Genomic DNA, 23,993 nt, shown 5'->3' on the forward strand with positions numbered 1-23,993 from the left:
CCGGGGCCTCACCCCCGCCTCCGGGAGCCGGCTGCGGCGGGGGGCTGGCGGAAGGGGGCTTCTCGCGAGGCTTCGCGGGGCCGAGGTCACATGGGGCTCTCTGGGCCTATCAGCGGCGCGAAGCGTGGAGCCGCCGAGGCTCCCGCCAAATACGAGCGGGAGAAGCTGGCGCGCCCCGGTCCTTGCGGCCGCCGGGGGGAGGAGCCAGGGCCGCGCTCCGCGGCCGGGGAATGGCAGGTACGGGCTGAGGGGGAGCGGGGCTGTGGCGGGGGAAGGAGCCCGGGGCTGAGGGGACCGCCCCGGTGTGGAGGAAGCGGGGCCGCCGGGGTTTCCGTCCCCTTGGCCCGGGGGCTGCCGCAGAGGGGCGGAGGGAAGGAGGCGGCGCCCCCGGGGATGGCGCCCGGCGCCCCTCGCAAGGCCGGGCGCGGCCCGGGCCCGAGCCCGAGGTTCTGTTCCCGGCTCTGGGGCCCCCCTCGCCCTGTCTGTAACTTGGGGGCGCGGCCCACGGCGCCCGCAGAGCCTGGGGCGCAAGGGGCACGATGCGCCCCCCATGGGGCAGCCTAGGCGCGGGGGGGTCAACACGTCGAGCTACCAGCCCCGGCTGGTTCCCGTCTGACGGGCTGCGGCCCCGACCAAGGGTAGTCGACCCGCCCGGTCGCCGCGGTCGTGCCGCTCCAGAGGCCACCTGCCCCATCTTGCTCACCTTGCCCGCGGTCGGGGGAGAAGGGTCGCATGTCCCGTTGAACAGTCAGCGGGGTCTGGCCCTGCAAAACCCCTGCGCTCTCCACTGTTCATCCTTTTGATCCGGTCTGGTTGCCCCCCTCCACTTGTGATTAGGACAGGGAGATCTTATTCCTGGAGCCAGCGGCAAATGCTTTATCTCTAACGATGTCGCTGCTGATAGACTGACATCATAACACGAATATTTCCTGAGTCTGTCAGAAACGTGAGCTAAACATAAATGTGTGTCTGTTTTCTACTTACAGCCATGGAGTGCAGAGACAAGCCAGTTATCCCCACAAGGAAACTAGTACAAGGTAACTTTCTGGAGAGGGTTAGAGACTTGTTCCTGACCCAGCTTGCTTTCTAAAATATTAGACATCAAATGTTGCATAGACTTATTAAACCAATCCTGTTCAGTATATGTAGTAACTTCACTTATGAACCAATAAAGGATTTCTTGTACTCTTAAGAACCCATTAACTTTCCTAATATGTTTCATTTCTCCCCTGCTGATCTGTATGATTTTACTAAAGTAATGAAATCTTACTATTTCAGCACGGTTGCCTTTCAAGCGTTTGAATCTTGTACCAAAGGAGAAATATGACACAGACATGGAAGTCAAGAAAGCAAAGAGCTCACAAGATGTTCTTGGTCAAAATAAAGATGCCAATCTAGATACATCACATGCATCCTTGGACAATATGGAGAATGACTGCCAGTTGGATTCTGAAATGCAGTTCGCTCCCAAACTTGTTAACGGAAAGGGTCCGTTAGATAACTTTTTACAGAAAAACATGAAAAATAACTTAAGAGAAACGGTACTCATATTTGACTTGACAGAGGACTCTAACCACACACTAAGTGATGGCCTAGACCACAGTAAATTAAATTCAGAAGCATCTTCATCTGTAGAGACAACTAATGGTATGACAGAAGATACAAGCCAGTTGAGTCCATTACAGTCCATTCAGAATGCCCAAATAGATGTTTCAATGGATACCAATCCACCTTTTGAAGCTACTGCAAATAAGGATGAAGACTCAATAGATGTAACCAAATCCTGTTCTAAATTATCAAATACACAGTGTAATAATCTGGAGAATGAGAGTGAACTCAAGGGTGTTATATTTGAGGGGAAGATGCCTATAGTAGTTCTGGAGGATATTATGACTGCGAGGTCTCCCCAGGTTGTGTCTTTGGAAGAAAGTATAACCTCGGAAAGTGAGACAATGGAATCTTCTCCTGAAGGAGACTCTATACTTACTAATTCCTCATTAAGCTCCCCCTCTTCTACCAGCTCACCTGAGGCACAGCCTGTCCCACAGAACAGGAGTGATACTAGTCCTTTAGCTGCTTCAATACCTGTTCGGAAGGTTGGTTTCTTTGTTTTTAAATGTTTTTCATTTGCATGCAGCTAGCATGGTCTCCCACCACAAAATCTGTCCTAGGATTTTTAAATCACTTTGTTCTGCCATTTCAAGTTGTTAAAGGTCATGGAAAGAGTTCTGAAAAGTATTGTAAGTTGATATACTTTTGCAAAAAGTTCATCACTCTTATGGTGAGCAAGATTCTCAAATGTTGAGTAAAGAGGTAAAGAGCTGGATTCTTAGCAATTTCTAAAATGACTAGTTAAAATAATGTGTGTAATCAGTGCATCTTAAGATGTATATTTTAATGTTATCACAAGTATATTTTCATAACTTAGTCATGAAGCCCTGTGACTTTACACCTGGGTATAATATGTGGGTAAACAGCAGTGTCCAAAAATAATTCTTTTTGTAGACATTTTAAAATCTTACCTTTTATGAAGCTGTCGGAATTGCAAGTCCTCCTATATATACAAGATTGAGTTTTTAGGTTGTGGAAAAAGCTGTTAGTGTGCAAAATACTTTTTTTTTACAAAAAAGGCAGTAATATTTATGTAAAATTGCTTGAAGGATAGAAAATGCTCAAACTGCAAGCCTTATTTCAGAACAACATAACTACAAATCCCTGTGCTCTGTGGGAGTGGGAAGAGGGCAACTCAAACTACTTTTCTGCATCTCTTAAAACTGGTGTGCAAATCTTGTGCTGTCAGCCATCTTGTTAAAGTATACACCGTCTGATCATGTGCAGTTATCCATTGCTTGACTTTTCCTAAAGAATTAGTACAAAACTATTTGAGGCACATGGCTGACTGACCAACAGCATGGAGACTGACCAACAGCACGGAGAGTGGAATATAATAGTAAACACACATCTACACTAATTAAGCTTCATGGTAGCTTGGTGTGTTAATTGTATGCACTTACTGAATTAGTTTCAACTAAGGCTTCTGTTCTAGTGATTGTTAGAACCTTTACAACACCATGATTTTTGGCAGTGCACTGAGAGGGAAGCTTGGGTTTTTGAAACTGCAATCTGCACCAGTAGTGCTCAAACAATTAATCAAATGGCTTGAACAAAGTTGAGAAGTGAATAGGCTTTTCTGGAATCTATCAACTGAGATGTAAAGTGGGAGTTTCTCTTGCATGAAGCACAAAGACCTGATGCTTAATATTGTTGAACCAGAGCAGACCTTGTAACTATGCTTTGGGCACTGCAGTCTCCTTCAGTGCAAAAGTGGGGTAGACTGTCTTGTCTGTGTACTTGTTTAGTTCTAGCTACCACTTAATTTTGTAATTGTTTTTCTAATAAAGAGGTTCAGGGCTAGGGTGTGGGTACTGCTCTATGAAGAAAGATTGAGAGCAAAATGTGTAGCTTGGCCAAATGATTGAGGGAGTGCGCAGTGGGGGGACACATGCAACTGAAAGGTGTAAACACTGAGAATGGAGAGAAATTATTTAGGGGTTACAAAGGAGTAATAGAATACAATTAAAGGGCTCATAGCCTAATACCAGAAACTTGCTGATGAATTAGATTGTGGAATAGCTTGCCAAGTGAGGTAGTGGAAGCTCAATTACTGGGGATATCATAACTGAACTGGAAAAAACACTAAAGTGTACTGCAGAGTACTATTATGCACTGGCTGGGGTTTGGCCTTCATGATGTTACATGTCTTCCATTTCTAATTTCTGTTACATCAGTGGCTGCTGTTTTTAGCAAGAAGGAGTTATTGAGTTAAGTTACAAGTAGGCTTGGCAGAATTAATTTTTTTTATATAATTTTTATGGATATCAGTTGTGTAAGAACTTCTGTTTTTTATCCATTTACATTTTCACAGTTGTGGGAAATCATGGGAGGATCTGACTAGACTTTAAGGTTCAAAAACTTAAAACTTTATAACCATTAAAACACAAATTGGCAACATTACATGTCAAAATATACAATGTAAATATCCTTAAATTTCAGAGGTAGTCAATAGGTGGACTGCGTGCCAAATTTGGACCACCAGATGCTTTTGAACAGATGCTGAAATCTTTATTTACTTTTTAAAAATTTTCTCTAGAACCTGGACCTTAACTATACCTTGACCAAGAAATTTAGACCTTGACAAAAAATAACTGTTAAGTTCTCAAGCAGCATTTCTTTCTTTGGCTACCTGTAAATTTTGATTATAAATGGAAATATTTTGTGTGTACAGTGAAATTGACGCTTACCAAAAAAATGTAATCCTTCCAAGCCTAGTTACAACTTATGATCTTGATCCCTGAATTGACAGTATGCTCCTATCTAGTACTATAAGCTTGTCTGTTACCATACTTGTAACAAGCATGAAGTACTGCAGTATGGCAGCAAAGGGTAAATGTGCTTGGCTTTTGGTATAATGAGGTTGTAAACCACTGTTTTTAAACAAAAGCTCCACTTGGAAATCTTGCCACAAAACTGCCAGTGTAACGAAATAAAGGATTTTGGGAGGGGCGTAACCTGCGTTCCACACACTTCAAAATAATGTAAAATGTCATATCCTTGGTATTTGAATGTAATGGTTCTTTTGCCAGAAATGAGAAAAACAGCCCATACTAGAGCGTCTGTTCTTTGTGTCCTGGTATTGGCTTCTTTACAAAGTTACATTAAATAAAAAAAAATTTATATGGCTTTATTGACCCAAAGGACCTTGTGGCAAGCACTGCATCCTTTCTTATACGAGGCTGAGTGCAGGACCGTTGCTTGGTTATACTGCATAAGCATACATCTTTCAGAATAGGAATTGTGTATTGAGTGATCTCCTCAGATGAGTAAAACATTGTACTACCTGATCTGTATTGAGAAGCCTAGAAAAGGAGAGAATAGAGGGATTTAGCAAAGCTAATGAAACTACATAAAATACTACAGACAAACTTAATCCATTTAATAATCATGTGAATTGAATTGTTTGGTATTCCACAGTTGCCCATACAGAAATTTATACAATTCTAAAACAAGCATAGATGTACTGTTTGGTGGAATGGAAAGAAAAAGAGGGGCCTTTCTTCTCTCTGACAACTTCTTGTCCCATGGTTGTTAAGGCCACTCCTTTTATTTGGGTAATGAGGCTCCACCATCTTGGCACAAATCAGTGGCATGCTAGAGCAAAATATTGGCAGTCAGTAGGATCTAACTTTGCTATAGCTTTGGCTCCCCTTGTTATGTTTTAGTGGTTTTGTGATTGATTTCTGCTCTTGTATATGTACAAAAAATAAAAACATGGTTTTCTAAATATACCATGGTGATGGTACATTAGAGAAGAATATACTAATGCTAAAGTATGTAGTGTAGCACAAGCTTCGGTTTGCAATAAATTCTTATAAATACATGCTTGGTAAATCAGTCAGATTGGCTAGGAATAAAAAGAGTTGAAACCTGCTTCCTAATCTGTAGGAATATTTAACCTATCAAACATGTTGTTAGATGTCTAAAATTACAGCAAATTTTGGTTGAGCTCTTCTGGAGAAAGTGCTCTAGCAATTGAGATACTGAGAATGATGTAGGCAGTATGAATCTAAAAACATCTGTAACTTTCTAATTTCAGGTGTATCAGAAATTCCTCAAAAGTTCTGCGGAGAAGGAGAAGCTGAGATTGCAAAGAGTAAGGCATTTTCACTGACCTAGAAAGTTTACCTGCTGTGCTTTTTGCATTGAATAGTAAGCAAAGCCTTTTGCGTTTCCTTTTGGTCCACTTTAACACCTCTCTTCCTGCCTCTCCAGTTCTTCTAACTGAGGAATGTGGAATCTTTGTGCATGCAGTTAAAAGTTCTTGGCTTGTCCGGAAATTGCCTAATGCATTGGTAGTTTTGCTTATCTCATGTGTGATATGCACTATGATATGAATTTAAAAAAAAAGGTTGTTTCCCACTGACTTCAGAAATGCTGAGAAGGATTCTTTATTTTCCTCAAACTTTTTAACTGACTATATCGATACCCTCTTGCCATGCATTTTCACCAGACAGGTTGGAAATCCTGAAGAACCTTTGCTCTTGGGCCACCTTCTTCAACTTTCTTCCTCTTTTCTCGACAGCTACAAATATGGTGTCCAGTTTCCATTTAATTAATTAAATAAATAAATAAATCTGACAGTGGCCTGCTTGCCTATGTGACTTGCTGGATGAGCTGGCAGCTGCCGCTCCGGCAGCATTTTTGAGCTGCATCCTATATCCACTAGAAAGCCACAGGTCAGCCACTCCCTTGGAGTGTTATGGTGCTATCCTGTAATGTCACTTCCATACAACTCTTTCCTGTAATGAAGTGCTAATATAAAGCCTCTGATTAAACAGAATTTTATGCATAATCTGCAAAAAGGATTTACTTTGTTGCATGATGGAACTAGACCGGCATTTTGCCAGAATTACTAAAACAAGCATCACTTAAGAGCACCTACCATGTTCTCTCAGTAACTTGGTTTCAAGATTTAATTATTGCCTGAATGTTTCATATAAGCTACATTAACATTGTAGTTTGGATGGAGTTTGGGACAGACTTAAAAATCTTTGTCGGCACAAAGTATGTTGCATATAAAAAGCAATCTGTTGTACTCTCCCATTCCATATATACATACTCCTACTTTCAGACATTTGAGTGGGCTGAGTGGAAGCCTCTTTAGTGCACTGCTCCTGCTGTTTGCTTATATATAAAGGTTTGCCGTTCTCTCGACAACTTACAAAGCCACGTCGGCCAATAAATCTTCATTGACTGCTAAAAAGACTCAATGCTCTGAAGTTCTTACTAACGCATTCTTTACAGGATTGCTACTATAGACATAAGTTTGTAGCACATTTTCAGACTTCTGTTGCAGATATCTGTGCAGCACAAGCTTTGCTTGGTAAATATAGGCACCTGCTGGAGGCTTGAAATGTGAACTCAGTAGACAGAAGCTAGAAACTGACAGTATGGGGTATTTGGATGTCTGACTACAGATTTCCTTAGCTCCCAGGTATAGCATGTGCATGTAGTGCCATCAAGACGGGGGCTATCTTGGGATCTATTGCTGTACGAAACATAACACAACACAACCTCAGAATATTTCAGTACATGCTGCAACTGAGAAAAATAGCTCAGGATTGCCTCAAGATATTATAATATAAGTTCTAACATCACTTGTGTTTGCCTTCCCTACTCCTCCCATAATACTACTTAAATCATCATAGCAACCCAAGGTGTCAAATTACGTGAAATGAACCTGATGCACCAGTAAAAATGTCTCCTTGCTTTTAGAGTTCTATAGGAAATAAAACAGCTGCATAATGCAAATGGTGGTGTTCATCATGTTTTTAGGAAGTAAAGTGGGTCTCCTTCAGAAACTCCATCTGGATATGAAAGTGATTTCTAATTGGGTTTTCACATTAGGAATCTCTAATGGTAGGTAGCCATAAATGAAAATAAGAGCATGAAAATGCAGTACATAATAGGGTATGTATTTCCCCAAATATCTTTTAAAAACTACCATAATCAAATTTAGAAGAGTCTTCCTTCTGTATACTTAAAATTTCCATAAACAAATATGTATTCTCAGACTTAATTATTAAAACATACAGCAAAATAGAACACACACTTCCTTCAGTATGCAGAACATGATTAAAATACTGTACAACTGAAAGGCCCATTGAGGAGGAGAGAGGGAGCCAAACCCATTCATCAACAGGTGTTTGAGGACCAGCTTCACAGAATGGCTTAGCTTGGCCAGGCAACTAATGACAGTTTGTAAATCCTCTGTCTCTTCCTCCTCTCTGGTGACCTGAAACAAAACCAGGCCACAGGCTAAAGACTCAGTGCAAGAACTTACACCAGTAGCCCAACAGCACAAACAGTTGTGCTAATCTATTCTTTTGATACACAGCTGCATAATATGCATGATAGGGACATTTATTGAACTGTTTGTTTGGCAACTAGGATCAAGAACGTGCAGATAAGCTGCAGAAGTTGCAAGCAGAAAAGGAAGAAAAAGGGAGGCTGAAAGAAGAGGCAAAAGCCGCAAAAGAGCGGGCCAAGGAAGAGGCAAAGAAGAAGAAAGAGGAAGAGAAAGAATTGAAAGAAAAGGAAAGGAGAGAGAAAAAGGAAAAAGATGAAAAGGAAAAGGCTGAGAAGTTACGAGTGAAGGAGGAAAAACGCAAGGAGAGACAGGAAGCTTTAGAGTAAGTGATTTGTGTCTGTAACTTATATTGGCGTAGCTTATTTCTATAAGCACCTTTAAACCAGTATAACTGTATCAAAATTAAGGGGTTGCCTTGATTTAACTATCTGTTTCTAAATAGTTTTAGTACCAGTTTTAACTATGTGGACCTGCCCTTAGTCCTAAGAATTTTCTACTTGAATGCAGATGATAAACTGAGCTCCTATGAATGGCTGAAAAGAGGTTTCCTGCTCCACCTGAGGTTTTTCCTTTTCATGTCATGGCTGGGGAACTTCTCTTTTTTTAAAAAGTTTGTGTTACAAACACAAATCCCTCTTCTGGGTGTTGGAGGGAGTTGAAAATGGATAACTAGTCATGTAGACATGGTTGAACATATAAACTTCCAGTGCAGAAGACACAAATAGTCTCTTTTGTTCCACATTCCTACTGGTTTTGATCAAATGGATGGACTGTCCTTTTGTTCCATTTGTACAATGGGTCTTGGTCCATGCCTGGAGCTCCTAGGCTTTACCACAATACAAATAATAAAGACTGTCACCTTAATGACTTGTATGGTAACTCCTTAAATTAACTTTATATTTTAAAGGGCAAAACTTGAAGAGAAAAGGAAGAAAGAGGAGGAGAAACGGTTAAAAGAGGAGGAAAAGGTAAAAATTTCTTTATTTTGGAGTCTTGCTGTCCCTCTGATGCTTTCTATCTAGGTTCTTGTACTGGAATTGGAGACTGCTAGTGTTCTTGATCACCCTGACACCCACATTACCCCTTGCTAGATCATCCAGAACATAGCTTCTAATATCCCCTTCTATCCCCCTCTTTGAATCTCTCCATTTGCTCTCCCTTCAATCTAGTCTTATTGCACTACTCCACCAGTGATGCTTTGGTACCTCTCTATCCATTCCTCCCATGAGTGCTGTTGCCTGTGTTCATACTTGTCCATCTCCGTCTTCCTCTCCCCCAAAAAACATAAAAGCTTCCTCTGTTCTGATCTGTCAAGCTGCTGGCCTGTCCATAAATCCTTGCTGAACTTGCCTCTTTCGACAATGCTCACAAATCGTGCTGCAGCATGGAGTTGTTGGCCTTCTCGTTTTGTTTGTGAAGGAATATCTGGACCAGTATGGAAATTCTCACCTTTCAGGACTCTGGGCTAGAAATGGGGAACAGTGGGAATATGGAAATCCTTCCAAAAGTCATTGGGGAGCAACTCAAGTACTTGCTCAGAAAGGATAATGTGATGGGCTTTCGACAGATCTTCCATCAAAAGCTGTCATAACCCATCCTCTGCACAGGATAACAGTACAAGCCCTCCACCAAAGCATCATTCTTCCCACTCAAATTCTGACAGTCACTCAAGTGATGAATTTAAAGCAGGAAAAAACAGAGCTGGAGCAACCCCTTATCCGAACACCTAGCCTCCTTAGCCTGCACACTTTTGTTGTGTTCAGTTATAGGATTCCAACGCAGGACAAGGCAATAGTAGTACATTCATTTGTTGTTGTTCGTTATTGGTGTCCAGGTTCGTACTAGGTGTTTCACAGAAACCAACAGCCTTTTTGTTAATGTTTCATTGTATCACAGGATCTGAACAAAAAGACCAAATCCCTCACTCCATACCTCATCTTGGACTTTAGTGAGCTAACGAGTGTAACCCCTGTTAAAGACTGGGCCATATTAACATTCATTTAACAAGTTAACATGTATTTCAACTCTCTGATTCCAGCGCATTAATGCACAGAAGGCAGAAATCACCAGGTTCTTTCAGAAACCAAAGACTCCACAAGCCCCCAAGGTGGGTTATTGCGAATCATTTTCTTTATTTCTCTGCTTCATTGACTATCTTCTGAACCAACATACTCGTTCTGTTAATGACATGCATCCACACCTTTTTCAAGAATCCACACCTTTTTCAATAGCTTTTCCAAGAACGATTACAAGACTTTAATTCCCCTCAAGGGGATTTGCTGACTTCACAAATAGGAAGTACGTAATCCAGGGGTAGTCACTAGGTGGACCGTGGGCCAAATACTGATCACCAGACACTTTTGAATAGACCCCAAAATGTTTTTATTTATTAATTATCATTATTTATTTTTAATTATTTTCTCTGGAGTCTCGACCTTCACTAATCCTTGGCCAAGAAAGTTGGACCTTGACAAAAAATAGACTACCCCTGATCCTGGCATCTCTTGAAGTATCAGGACTTTAGATTTAACTCAAATGGGCTGCTGCTGTTTTTCAGATGCTGATGGATTCAGACTTTAACATTTCTAAACGCACTTTTAATTTCAGACCCTTGCTGGCTCCTGTGGGAAATTTGCTCCCTTTGAAATTAAAGAGAACATGGTCCTGGCCCCACTCTGTCGTGTTGCCTTTGATCAGGACCTCTCAGATCAGTTAGATCAGTTCCTACAAGCACAGAATAACGACATATCTATCTTGGAAGAACTAAAGTGCCGCAAGCCACATAAATCTGGACCTACCGTTGTCTATTACCGCAGTGCTGACATAGTCAACAGGTTAGTCTGGGGCTTGGGGTTGCTGTTCACTTACATACCAACTGTGAAACCAGTGTTGGAAAATGGTTTGCACCAACAGCAGTGATCACAAAAAAGTGGGGTTTTCCTTGTATGAGATTCTTCACCACAGGAAGCAATGTATTGTGATGCAGATTTCCTTGATTCCATACACAAGCTCACAAATCATTCTCCACAGGCATTCTTGCACATTAACAGTGTCCAATGCAGAAAGGGAGCTCTCTGTTTGCTTCATCTAGGGCTTTGTCTACACGGGTACTTTCATCAAAACTTTTGTCGCTCGGGGGTATGAAAAAACCACACCCGTGAACGACAAAAGTTTTAATGGCGAAAAGCGCTGGTGTGGAGAGCTAAGCTACTGCCCCTTGTTGGAGGTGGTTTTATTTTGTCACCAGGAGAGCTCTCTCCCGGCGATAAAGAATGGCTACACCACAAACCTTACAGTGGCGCGGCTGCAGTGGCAGAGCCGCCCTGTTGTAAGGTTCACAGTGTAGACGTAGTCTAAATAACATGGCTTTAAAAAAAAAAAAAAAGACACTGTCACAGTTAAAACAGAGCTGCTATTACACACGGGTTGGTGTAGTTATTTAGGGAGGGACCCTGGCCTGGATAGAAGCTTTGTCCTTGCAAGAAGATGGTGGTGATGTGTAGTTAATTCAAATACTCGAGAATTGTTTGAGACTGCTGAACTGAAGAGGGTCTCTCAGGCCTTTAAGTGATGTCTGTAGGTTCTATCTGAGCAGCAGTGGAGTATGAAACCACTGAGGGCTGTGTTTGTTTCAACAGTGATGTGGTGATAGTGGATAGCTGCAAAATGGACAATGTTCCTGAAAGGAAGAAATTTGGCAGGATGAAACTGCTACAGTTTTCTGAGAATCATCGACCTGCATACTGGGGCACATGGAATAAGAAAACTACTGTTATTCATCCCAGGAATCCCTGGTCAAAGGACAATGTAAGCATTTCACAATCAGTATGGTATTACCCATGCCTTACTGATTGCTTTCTCTCAATTCTGAAGCAGACTTTGTGTCCAAATATCCATGCGTTCTTCTCTTGCATTTCACAGACCAGTGGTCATTTATTCCCTCTTGCTGCTGTTTGAATTGTTGCGTGAACTCTTGCATTGCTCTCTGGACTCATTGACTGAGTGGTGACATGGACATTTCTCGTTACAGAAACTGCTCGACTATGAGATAGATAGTGATGAAGAATGGGAAGAAGAAGAACCAGGAGAGTCTCTCTCTCATAGTGAAGGGGTGAGGATTTCCTGTGCTAGCTAGCCTTAAAGTTATGGAGATGATTCAAAAGAAATATAGCTGTCATAGTGGACTGAGGGCTTTGTTGTAGTTAGTCTCAAACCAGACAGATGACATTCTTTTCTGAGACTGTTCATGTCTGGATTCTTGCTGCTTTTTGAAACTCTTGCTAGGTGACTTATAAAGTGCAGTTTCTAGTAAAGTTAACTTTATCTTCAGGATGATGAGGAGGAGGGAGGAGAAGATGAAGATGATGATGATGGCTTTTTTGTACCCCATGGGTACCTATCTGAGGATGAAGGAGTGACAGAAGTAAGTGAATTGAGTGACTGTGGGTCTTAATTTCCTCGTTTCCCAAATGTACTGTGAAATAAGTTGCATACCTTTCAGGAAGGCGGTGCTGTGTTGGCTCAAACTTCTAAAAACTTGGGCACAATTCATTGGTGCAAACTACATTCTTTGCTAGTTGGTAGAGGAGATGCAGCCTGCTCAGAATAGGACAGGTCTGCTTATCTGTTTAACAAATAAATGAAATGTATCCTTCAGCACACTGTACGGTCAGCGTATCAATGGGTTTGCACTTCCAGACAGGTGTATACTGCAGCATTTTGATCCAAACAGGGGAGAACAACATTTGACAGAGGCAGTTTTATTCACTTACATCCCTGTTTGTAACAGCAGGTTGTATCAGAGTTTAATATGTTGTGTGGTCATATGAAAATCCGAGGAAGCTCTTCTATGGTGAGCGAAGTAGAGGAAGATTGAGCTAGGAGAAGGAGCTATGGATAGCATATAACGATGATTTCTCCCGAACCTCTAGAATAGCACATTTGTATAGTGAGTGGGAATTAGAGGAGCATTTGAAATACAGGTAACACTGTAGTGAAAGACCACACTGATTGTAAGGGCTAGTGGCAGCGCTTCAACGTGGCTTGTGTGGTCGCGGCAGAGCGCTGGGGGAAACCTCTCCCAGTGCTCAAAAAAACCCACCTCCACAAGAGACGCGGCTCCCAGCGCTGGGAGGGCACTGTCTACACTGGCGCTTTACAGCGCTGCAACTTGCTGCACTCGGGGGTGTTTTTTCACACCTCTTGAGCGAGAAACTTGCAGCACTTTAAATTGCCAGCGTAGACAAGCCCTAAACTTATGTCCAGGATGAAGAGGGTGTGTTAGAAATTCCACCAGACCCAAAGGATGACAAACTTTGATGTATGGGCAACTTAAAACAGAATGTGAGGATGTCCTCTTCTCAGAGTGAAAACCCACATCTAGGAATATTCCAGCCAAAAGAGGAAATAACAGCTGATAATGGCCACTTTAGTGCTTTAGCTTGCTGGTCTCAGGGAAAATGAGTGTAACATCCTGGGAAAACATCTACAACAGGGTGACCCTACACTTGGAAGCTTCACTTCTAAACAGCTTATAAAGCGATATTCATCAGGAATGGGCTGAAATCCCATTCTTGAGAGTAAGGATGACAAGGCTTCCCATCTAGTATTTGAAATAGCGTGCTGTGTGTGTGTATATAGCTCGTGTGCTGTAGCTCACGAAAGCTTATGCTCAAATAAATTGGTTAGTCTCTAAGGTGCCACAAGTCCTCCTGTTCTTTCTGCGGATACAGACTAACATGGCTGTTACTCTGAAACATATATATATATATATATATATATATATATATATATATATATATATATATAACACACACACACACACTCTTTTAGAAGAGTTGCAATTTTGAAAACTTTGTTGAGACAGTATTTCTTAATGGATATGGGACTCAGGAAACCAGTGCTCTAGTCTCAGCTCTGCCACTGGCCTACTGCGTAACTTTGATTTACATCACCTCCCTATGCCTCCGTTCTCCATCTGTAAATGGGGCTATTTCCTGCCTATGAGATTCATGGATGACAAGCTCTATGACCGCTAGATATTTAGTAAATCACCATCAGTTCATTAGAGATTGAGAATAGGGGGTTTTCTGGCACACTTTTACTGTAAAGCTGTGATTGTACTATTTCTCAGCCCTGTATGGGTCCATTAATTTGATAGCTTTCTTCCCGAAGTATTTCCTTCAAACATTGTACCTCATACTTTTGATTTCTCTTAACTCTGAACACACTATGAAGCAGAAGTGAGAGAATTTAAATTTTTCTGGAATTAGTGAGTCAGAAGCTTTTCTTGACTTTCAGGAGCATGATCCAGAGAATCAAAAAGTTCGTCAGAAGCTGAAAGCAAAGGAGTGGGATGAACTGATAGCCAAGGGGAAGAGGTTCCATGTTCTTCAGGCTGTGAAGATTGGCTCCATCTGGGAAACAGAAGAAAGCAACAGCAGTGCAGATGCAGACCTAAAGGTGCTTCAGCAGTTTGCAGTTTGTATTCTGGATTCATCTGTTGCCGAGGAAGAGCAGATGCAGAAAACTAGCAAAAAAAGGACAAAAGACCAGCAAAGTAAGACTGGGAAGGGCCAAACCTTTGTGCTTTCTCCTGTGTAGCACTAAATCGGATGCCGCCTGTGAGGAAACTCCTCATGTATCCAATCTAAGTTTGTTTAATGTTCAAAATAATGAATAGTGTTAAATGACTAGTGTGAAGTCAAAAATATTTGCAGGTGAATTTCGTGGAAATTTTTCCATGCTGGGTAGTTCTATGTTCCATCTGAAATCTGTTGCTTGCTATAAACGCTGGAGCCTTTTGCTGTGGAAAAAGATTAGAAATAAGACAATTTTGTGTTCAATTATAGCCCTATATACTATTCATTGTCTCTATTAATGATAAATGCTAAAGCGGCAGAACTAGTTAACAGGATGCTAATACTATGAAAACAGAGGGAGGGCTAGAGCAGGAGATGGGGTTGGACCCTTGGGTTCTGTTCCCAATTGATACTGATTTATTTGAGTTTAACAATATTTTCCCTCTCTGTAAAATGGTGGGTATAGAACCATACTGGGCTGTTGCACTGCTTGCATTGCTTAACAGAATTTTGGAAAGTGCTCTCCCCATGTACTTTGAGTGACCACAACTCCTGTGTGGGTTTTTTTTTTTTTTTTTGGGGGGGGGGGGTAACAACTGCTTAGTTTATATCAGTGAGTCAATGACTTATCCTGAGCTGTAGGCATATAACAGCTTGCCTTCAAAAACATACATGCAGTTGTCTTTTTCTCTCCAGTCTTGGGACAACTGCTTCCGCTGCTCCATGGGAATGTCAATGGAAGTAAAGTGATCATCCATGAATTCCAGGAGTGTTGCCGCCAAGGATTGTTCAGTGAAACGCCCCTAGCCCCAGATATTAGTGATGGTAGTCCTACAAGTCCCAACACTTCCCGCCCGCAGACTCCAGTCAATGAGGACTCTGCTATCCCTTCCAAAGCCAGACTAAAGCGAATTATTTCAGAGAACTCTGTGTATGAGAAGAGACCTGACTATAGGATGTGTTGGTATGTCCACTCAGAGGTGCTGAAAAGCTTTGACCAAGAGCACCTTCCTGTTCCTTGTCAGTGGAACTACATCACACCAGTCCTTTCTGCAGCCAAGGAGGACAATAGCAGTGGACCAGGAGTGATACAAACCACTCCAGTTTCAGTAAAGAGGAAGTCAACAGGAAGCATGTCTATCACCAAGTTCATGAAAAAACCTAGGGATCCAGAACAGGTGAGTTTCTTTAAGAACATTTTAACTTGATGTACTCAGAAGGGGCTGAGAATCTTTAACATAGAATAGTGGTGATCTAACTAGGCAAGCATGGATCTCTCTATAGATGGCAAAATGTTGGTTTTGCAGAGGGAATAGTGTCCTGAATTTCACTGTATTGAATCCCTTGTGATATGGGGTAGCGAGAGAGGGAAAGCTGATACATTAATTTGATAGGTAAGATGCTTCTTTCGAGTTCTAGTTTTCAAGTTGAATAGGAAGTCTGATTTAAAATATTGGCAACTTTTCTTTCTGTCCCTCCACTTTCCCCTATGTGGGTAATGATCACCTCCAAATCACAAATGCTTTCTGAACACCTAGCTAACCCTGTTCATACTGCAGTGCTCATCCTGTATGCATGTGAAACAATGCATTCTATCGCTGTCAGATATCTTCCTTGCAGCCTAGCCTTGACTCACTACTCTCACCTCTTGCTCTCGGTTGCTTGTATGTATTGAACATAAGCTGTAAGTACCTGTGGACTAAATCCTTAACTGTTGCTTGTAAGGCCTCATAGCACAGTAGATTGGCAAAATATACCCACCAGGGTAACTGTCAAGACAACCTAGTACTCTTAGGCAGTCCTAGAGTACAACATGACACGAGGCAAAACTGAGTGTTTATAATGTGCTCTAGTTTTAGGCTACATGTTTCCTTCTGTTCTCTTCCCTGCTTCTGTGTAATTGCAGATTTTAATAAGAATTTCAGATGTTACATTGCTCTTAAATTTCACTTTCAAGATCCATGATCCTAAATGTGCCTATCATAACACGAGGCGTACCTCATCTAGTGTAGTAAATGCCGCAATAGCAACTATGTGGGTGAAACTAGACCATCACTATGCTCTCAAATAAACTCTCATAGGCAAATGATAAAAGACAAATATCATATAACTTGTGGGTGAACACTTTTCACAAAGTGATCACTATATCTGACCTCTCAGTCTTCAAAGGAAACCCGCACACTTTCAACAGACAAGCCTCGAAGCTTAAATTAATAATTGTACTAAATACTAAAAATCATGGACTGAAAAGACACTGAATTTATGGCTGCTTATTATAATCTATAACCCACTAAGAACCCCCTTTCCTTTCCTCCCTATGACTGGAGGGATATTAGTGGGCCACTTCACTTTGAATGGTCCCTTGAAATGTGTTAACTACTTAGGCTAAACAATCTGTTCCATCTTGTATTTAGCTGTGACACTTTGAGTAAGTTTCCCAGACCTGAAGAAGAGCTCTGTGTAAGCTTGAAAGCTTGTCTCTCTCCAACAGAAGTTGGTCTAACAAAAGATATTACCCATCTTTGTCCCTCTCATATCCTGGGACCAACAGAACTACACCAACACTGCATACTTTTATTAAAATTATTTCGAGAGGTCTATTTGTAAGTCCAGTTAAAAGTTAGGAAAGATTGTGTTCATTAAAGCCACAACCAGGGCTTTAACTTGTTTGTATTTTAATTATTTTCCCAGCTGCCAGAGTGTCTGCTCTGAGTCTGGGGCAATAAAGAGGGAGCTAAAGGTTGTTTTCCAATTCAATGCAGTGAGGGGCTTGCCTACTAATGCAGTGTGGAACAGAGGCAGAACTTTGCTCAGCAGACTGTATGCATTTCTTGTCCCAGCTGTGACTGAAGCTCTTTCCTCTACTACTTCATCTTACTCTTAGCATGTTGGGCCTTTTTCTCTTCCTCCTGCATGTGAAGCTGCTCTGAGTAACATCATTTTGGAGGCTTGCACTGAAGCTGTTCCTGCCCCGAGAGTTCCTGGCTATTGATTGGCCTACACACTGAGTAAGGCAGAGCCTAAAACCTCTGCTTGATGTTCACTCAAGCAGTTAACTATGGGCCATGATTCTCCTGCAAGAGGAAGGGAAGAAGAGGGAGACTGAGTGTACTGGTAAACAGCATTATTATACAGACACTCAAGCTCTGCTCTGGATGCTGCTAAATGCAACTTCTTAAAGTAGAACTCAATGCTGGGGACACAGTGCAGTTTGGAACAATGTGCAGAAAGCTTTCAGAAAGATTATTTGCATTAGTGCCTTCCAGTCAACTTGTCACTGTTGCTATCTGTTGTCTTGTTCCTCCCCTCAGATAGGGTGGATGCTTGTTGGAAAAATCAAAATTGGATTGTTTGGGTCCATGCAGCCAGGTCTCAGTGAAAATACCTTTCAATAAGCTGTTTTCTTTTCCCTCTTGTTACCTAGTCATCCTTCTGCTATCCTGATACTCCATCATGCTTTCTGGTTCTGTCTTCTAAATTCTGGTGCTCTTAAGTTGAAGAGCAAAAGCAAGTCACTACTATAACTGTTGAGAACCAGTTTCAGAGTAACAGCCGTGTTAGTCTGTATTCGCAAAAAGAAAAGGAGTACTTGTGGCACCTTAGAGACTAACCAATTTATTTGAGCATGAGCTTTAGTGAGCTACAAGTGAGCTGTAGCTCACGAAAGCTCATGCTCAAATAAATTGGTTAGTCTCTAAGGTGCCACAAGTACTCCTTTTCTTTTTGTTGAGAACCAGTGCACATGTGAACAAACTGCATCTTGATTAATGCATAGCTTTAAATTAAAACATGAAGGATATTATCAGACACCTTAAAACAGTTAGTTTTAAGATAAGGCATATTTTAATCTGAATGGTGTGGGAGAACCTAGCTGGGAATCTAGGTTTTTCTCTCTCTAATTTTAGGAAAAATAATAGAAGCAATTCACTGTGGAGTAAGCAAAATGTCCTTCAATTCCTTTAATTCCACTCTTGTACTCCCTTTGGCTCAAAAGCAGCAGTCACCACTGTTCCCATTACTGTTCCATAAAAAAGGAAAAATTAGTTCCTTTTTAAACACAGGGGGGGCGGGGAAATCCTGAAGGGGAAATTTTGGTAAGAAAAATGATGATTTTCCAGATGTGATTCCCTATTGAAAGCAAAAGAAACTTTTTTAAAACGTTTTAATTTTAAAAAAGTGAAACGTCCCTTTCAGAACAAACCTTGAGATCATGTTTCAGCTCAGGGAGAACAGTTTGTACCTTACACAAAAGGCAATTAATAATAGCCCCTATGTTTTAGCAAGCAGTTTTTTGATACAGCAACTTGTGTAGCAGGAAATTTGACATAGTAAGATAGATGCTGACTTTTGACCAGGGGCCCAGGTTGTGTGTGAAGTCAGATTAGTTCATCCCTGCGGAACGCTATGCCTAACTTTGTTCAGGAGATCCTGAAAGCACATACTATAAGAAATGCTCACTATAGAAAGGCTTGAATTCCTTTCTGTGCTGCCTAATCCACTGGAGAATGTGATCTGATCATTTTGCATGTTAAACAGTCAGTAGCAACTAAGTCTGCCGGTATCTGGTGCAGCTTTTTGGTTTATTTAAAGGCTGACGCTGTGGAAATGGATGGGTTCCAGGCAGACACTGAAGAGGAGGAGGAAGATGACTGTATGATTGTGGACATACAACCAGGGAAAGGTGAGAAATGATCTCTGACAAGTGGTTCTTGACAGATCTGTTCCCAGGGGCCACACAGTGAAACAGTGCTTAAATGGCTAGTAAATTCAGCAGAATGTGAACAGGACATACCTCTAACACCATTGCAGTTCTTCACACCATTATTTCCACCTGGGCTAGTTCATTCAGTATAACACCTATTATTGACACCTCATCTGTTAGTGCTGCGGTCACCCTCCTCAGTCCACATTTGCTGTTTGCTCCCAGATGCCAAGTTGTCCTAACCTTGGCTGAGTGTTTTGCTGCCTGCTCTTCTGACACTTCCCCACACCGCTTAATAGGTCCCAGACCAGCAGACCTTACTAGTGCTCCCTCCTCTAACCACTTCTGCCATTTCAGAGACAAGGTGCGTGAGGTAATATCCTGTATTGGACCAACTTCTGTTGATGAAAGAGAAGCTACCCCCAGAGCTGTTGTCTGAAGAGTTCTGTGTAGCTCGAAAGTTTTTTTTCCTCAACAGAAGTTGGTCCAATAAAAGATATTTCCTCACCCATCTTGTGTCTCTAAGATCCTGCGATCAACATTGCTACAACAATACTGCAAATCTCCCATTCCAGTCAGTACTAAGCTGGACCTCCTCTTTCCTACCCTACTCAGCGCCTTGGTCAGTCATCCAGATTATAATCCGACTCCTCGTGCCTGGAGGAAAAGGTGACCTTGGCACACCAAAAAGAGTCAGGGTTGGGTGAGGATATGACAAGAAGAGTTTGGAAACACACTTTGCATATATGCAAATTGCTTGAGAGTTGTTTTTGGCTGCCAGGCTAATTATCACTGATTTATACTGGTAGATAAAACACTGTTCTCCCCTCCTTTGGGTGAAGTAATCTTCAGCAGAACAGATGAAACCCTGACAACACACCACGTGCAGAAGGTGCTATGCTTGCTGAGAACTGTGAATGCCTAGCTTCCTGCATGTTCAGAAGTGCCAACTGTTAACACAAGAATCTCTCTAAGGTTGTGTATGCTTTTGCTGCAGGACCCTTACCTACCTGGTTTTGTGAAGCATTACACGTACACATATACACCCTCTCTGTGGCATTTCTCCTAATGGAAATGGGTCTAGGTAATAAGCAGGGCTTCTGTTTAACAGATGAGGAATCCAATCCTTGCTGCAGAATTCTGCTCCAGGATCTAAGTAATCATTTACAAGCGTCTTTTTTTAGATCTTGTTGTGAAAAGGACCTTAAGAGTATGAGTCAATGCAATATTTTCAGTCTGAAACAATAGCTGAGGGGGTGGAACTGCTTCTTTCCTCTCGATGGGCTTTTACCTGAACCCTGAAGTTAATTTCATTAAGTATTTCTCTGCTGGTCACTTTAGTACGAAACAATACTACAGTTGTCAGAGCCTTCAGTTCCCCTAACGACTTCTGCAGTGGAGCTCATCTTTGTAAGACTGTCTCTGCAGAGCCGCACTGTAGAAGTTACCTGGCACAGATATGGGGTGAACAATGTTCCTTGATCCTACATTCCATAGACAGGGAGGGTATAAAATGTCCCACCCCTTTGAGCCATCTCTGTTCTCTGCACCAGCTGGAAATGTCATGGTACCATCCTCCTCTTTTTTCTGTTGCTTAATAGGCAATATTTTTAAACATTGGATATCTTTAAGATAAAATTGTATGCATTATTTGAAATGCACAGCAAGATTCTTTTGAAGTCCCAAAAAAGCAGAGCAACTTAAAGGCTCTAACCTCTTGTGCTGAGAAATAGGGCTCTTTCTGTTCAGGTTTTCCTCTAAGGACTTATCCAGACACAAACTTGAACTGGTTTGATGAAGGGATTTTTAAAAAAAAAAGTAATTAAATCAGTGCACAAGGCTGTGGATGACCATTTTAGGTGTAAACAATTTATTTTGGCTTAGTTTGTCCTTTAACTGTCTAAGCTAAAATCAGCCACTGAAAAAAGTGTCTACACAGGGGCTTGTACCAGTAATGCATATTTTGAGTAGACAACCCCGAAGACTCAGCCAGAGCCTCTAACACGAACTACACTTTTTAATGAGGATATATTGCAGCTGCTGAGTTGCACTGTATTAGTTGTGACAGTGTAAAACATTTTTCTACTTCACAGATTCTACATCTGCAATTAGTGAAACTACTTCAGAATCAGATGGTGCAATGGAGATTGTCCCCATTCAGAAGGCTATTGCAGTTGGCCCATCTAACAGAGTTTGATACTTAATACCTACTAACCCCTCTGTATGTATGTAGAATTTTTAGGATTTTTTTAAAACTTGTGTATCTTTGTACAAGATACTTGAAAGTATTCGATATTTCTTGTAAAGAGAAGACAGCACTTTGGTCTAAAGCAGAACAGATGAAACCTTGAAAATTTTAGTTTTAATATTTTTAGCTAAAAATATTGCATATTAATCTGTCTTTAATAAAGCATTATTGAAATTGATATTTTGTATGAAAGTATCTAACTTGTGTTCTCTAAGCAAAGTTAGCTGTGTGATCTTGAATGTTAGCTGACTGCAATGCCCATGGGCAAGTCTTCTGATCATAATTCTGTATAGCGTGGCTTTTGGGGCATAAATGGTGACATGGTAGCAAATTCAAATATAATTGTACGTTTTGTCCTTTTTCTGGTCCCCCTTCCTATAGGAACACTTCCAGGGATGAGTGCTCTGTGCGGGGAGGGAGAGAACATATGTGAGGTGGTATAGGCCAGTGTTTCTCAACGACTGGTCTGTGGGCTGGCACTCGTCCCTGAGCTCTCCCTGACAGTTGAAGGCAGCAAGCTGGCCCCTGGTATCAAAAAGATTGAGAAACACTGGTATAGGCCAAAACCAACTGAATCTGGGTGAAGAGATTCAAGTGTCTGACATACAGATTTTTTTTTGTTCTTAAAACCCTGATTATCTGTATAAATAGGCTTGGCAGAATTTGATTATTTTGATGGATGTTTATTTTTAAGCTTTATTAGTTTGTCTTCAGATGTGCAAAATTGTGGGTTTTAAGCATTTTTCAATATTTATCAATGTAAGTGTTCACCATTGTGGGAAATATTTAATGACATTGAGATTCAAAACAAAGCTTTAATGGTTAAAACACATTGTCAACATGTCAAAATATACAAAGTAAATACCCTTAAATCAAACTCTAAAGTTCTCAAACAGCATTTTTCTTTTATCTATAAATTATCAATAGAAATCCCTTTGGTTTGTGTGTGTGACAGATTGTTTACTGATGATCGAATCCTTCCAAGCCTAGACATAATCAGTGATGTATGGATTTTTTGCATATACAACTTTAGTGGAAGCTGAGAGCAGATCTAATGGTTGAGCTAAGGGACTCTACTAGCACATAGCTAATCTAAATTTATCTAAACTTTCAGGCTCTAGGCATCTCATGATCTGATTGCAATTTGAAAGACAGTGCTGTAATATGTTGACTGTCAGTATAAATTTACCCATGAACCTACAATCTCCAAAGCATCTGAGGAATAATCTGACTCTGCACACAGTTTTTTTGCTCTTTCTGCCAGACTGTATGTACTTGTCATTGACTAGACAGGTTTCATAGATTGGGGTTTTTTTTAAATGGCTAAAAGGAACCATTAGATCTTCCTAGTCTAAGCTCCTCCAAAAAAGACACTAGAATTTCTTCCAGTAACTCCTGCATTGATTCCCTGTAACTTGAAGTTGAACTACAGCAGATCTGTGTTTAAAAAAAAACCAAAACACACTTGAATAATGGAGAATGTTAAATGTGTATTATGTTCAGTTTGAATTTGTCTGCTAGATTAGCCCTTCTAGCATGTGTTCTTTGCCCTATGTATGTATTTATAGACTGATCAAATTGCCTCTCTCAAGGAACCAACTCTTACTGGAAAGCATGGTCCAGCATTCAGATAATCTTGTAGCTCTTTTCTGACTGGACTTCCATGTACACTGCCTGCTTCCTAGAGAAGGGGAGTGGAGAGAGCCTGTTGCCATCAGCTAGATCTGTGTTGGCTTCTAGTTACAGTTCAAAAACTTAACTTCCTGGAGACCTCCCCACTGTAGCCTTCCTCCAGGCCATCCCTTTGCAGGGTATGATCTTGAACTCAAGGGGCCGGCCTCATCTCTATCCACTTTAACTGATCCACTAGATAGAAGTGAGTCTAAAGTGAGAAGGGAAAGATCTTAAATTGTTTTTCCTTTTCTTACCATTTTACTCCAGACGCTGCAGTTGGGATAGGACTATCAAGCTCTAATGGAGGGAAAATGAACCCTTTAAGAAACATACTACAACTTGGACAGAGTGTGTTATATCTATACTAAGGAAAAAGTATATAAAATGTGCATACTTGCTTTGTAGCCATGGCCACTGACATCACCACTATGTCTCAGAGACCTTAAACATGACATTGTCAAGACTAGCTGAATGACTTTCAAGTCTGTACCATCTGTATGTTTAGGCTTCTCCATTTTTTAATAGCCTTAGTGAAGTTAATTTAGTACTCATATCTCACTCAGCTTCTGCTGGAAGCACCACTTAACCTGCAGGTTAAGTCATTTCCCTCCTGCATTTAGGTTTAGAACTTAAACCAAGGGAATTTGCATACTCCTAGCATAGGAGTATGCAAATTCCCTTGGTTTATATGTATAATTTAGGAAAGTAGCAGACTTGTATTTTGTCCCCTCTTTAATTTGTGAGGAGAGGTATCCAACAGGCTGTACCCCATGCTGCACCCTTCTGCACTGTTATTTTCCCACTTAACAGCAGGATGCTCAAGCTTTCTCCTAAAATAGGGGCTTTAAGTTAGAGGTGCAT

At 41.2% G+C, this 23,993-nt stretch overlaps 1 protein-coding gene across 2 annotated transcripts; it reads left to right on the top strand.

The window, feature by feature from the left end:
- The first annotated feature begins 117 nt into the window (after window positions 1–117).
- On the top strand, window positions 118–22,307 carry CHAF1A (chromatin assembly factor 1 subunit A). Of its 2 annotated transcripts, none has more exons than XM_077841881.1 (15): window positions 118–237; window positions 987–1,037; window positions 1,279–2,096; window positions 5,654–5,710; window positions 8,008–8,249; window positions 8,835–8,895; window positions 9,966–10,034; window positions 10,535–10,761; window positions 11,566–11,734; window positions 11,958–12,038; window positions 12,258–12,350; window positions 14,228–14,486; window positions 15,205–15,686; window positions 19,099–19,189; window positions 21,304–22,307. In XM_077841881.1, the coding sequence occupies exons 1-15, from the start codon at window positions 231–233 to the stop codon at window positions 21,405–21,407; spliced, it is 2,811 nt and encodes a 936-aa protein (XP_077698007.1). In that variant the 5' UTR covers window positions 118–230; the 3' UTR covers window positions 21,408–22,307. The 2 variants fall into 2 exon arrangements, with proteins under 2 accessions (XP_077698007.1, XP_077698006.1); XM_077841880.1 differs by lacking the exon at window positions 21,304–22,307 and adding an exon at window positions 20,020–21,297.
- The last annotated feature ends 1,686 nt before the right edge of the window (window positions 22,308–23,993 follow it).

Source organism: Eretmochelys imbricata, chromosome 25, assembly GCF_965152235.1.
Source record: "Eretmochelys imbricata isolate rEreImb1 chromosome 25, rEreImb1.hap1, whole genome shotgun sequence".
In the NCBI taxonomy this organism is placed as follows: Eukaryota; Metazoa; Chordata; order Testudines; family Cheloniidae; genus Eretmochelys; species Eretmochelys imbricata.

Coding starts and splice junctions, on each gene's coding strand:
- CHAF1A (XM_077841880.1), top strand. Junction 15,687..19,098: donor AACCTAGGGATCCAGAACAG/GTGAGTTTCTTT, acceptor GTTTATTTAAAG/GCTGACGCTGTGGAAATGGA. Junction 19,190..20,019: donor GGACATACAACCAGGGAAAG/GTGAGAAATGAT, acceptor TTATACTGGTAG/ATAAAACACTGTTCTCCCCT.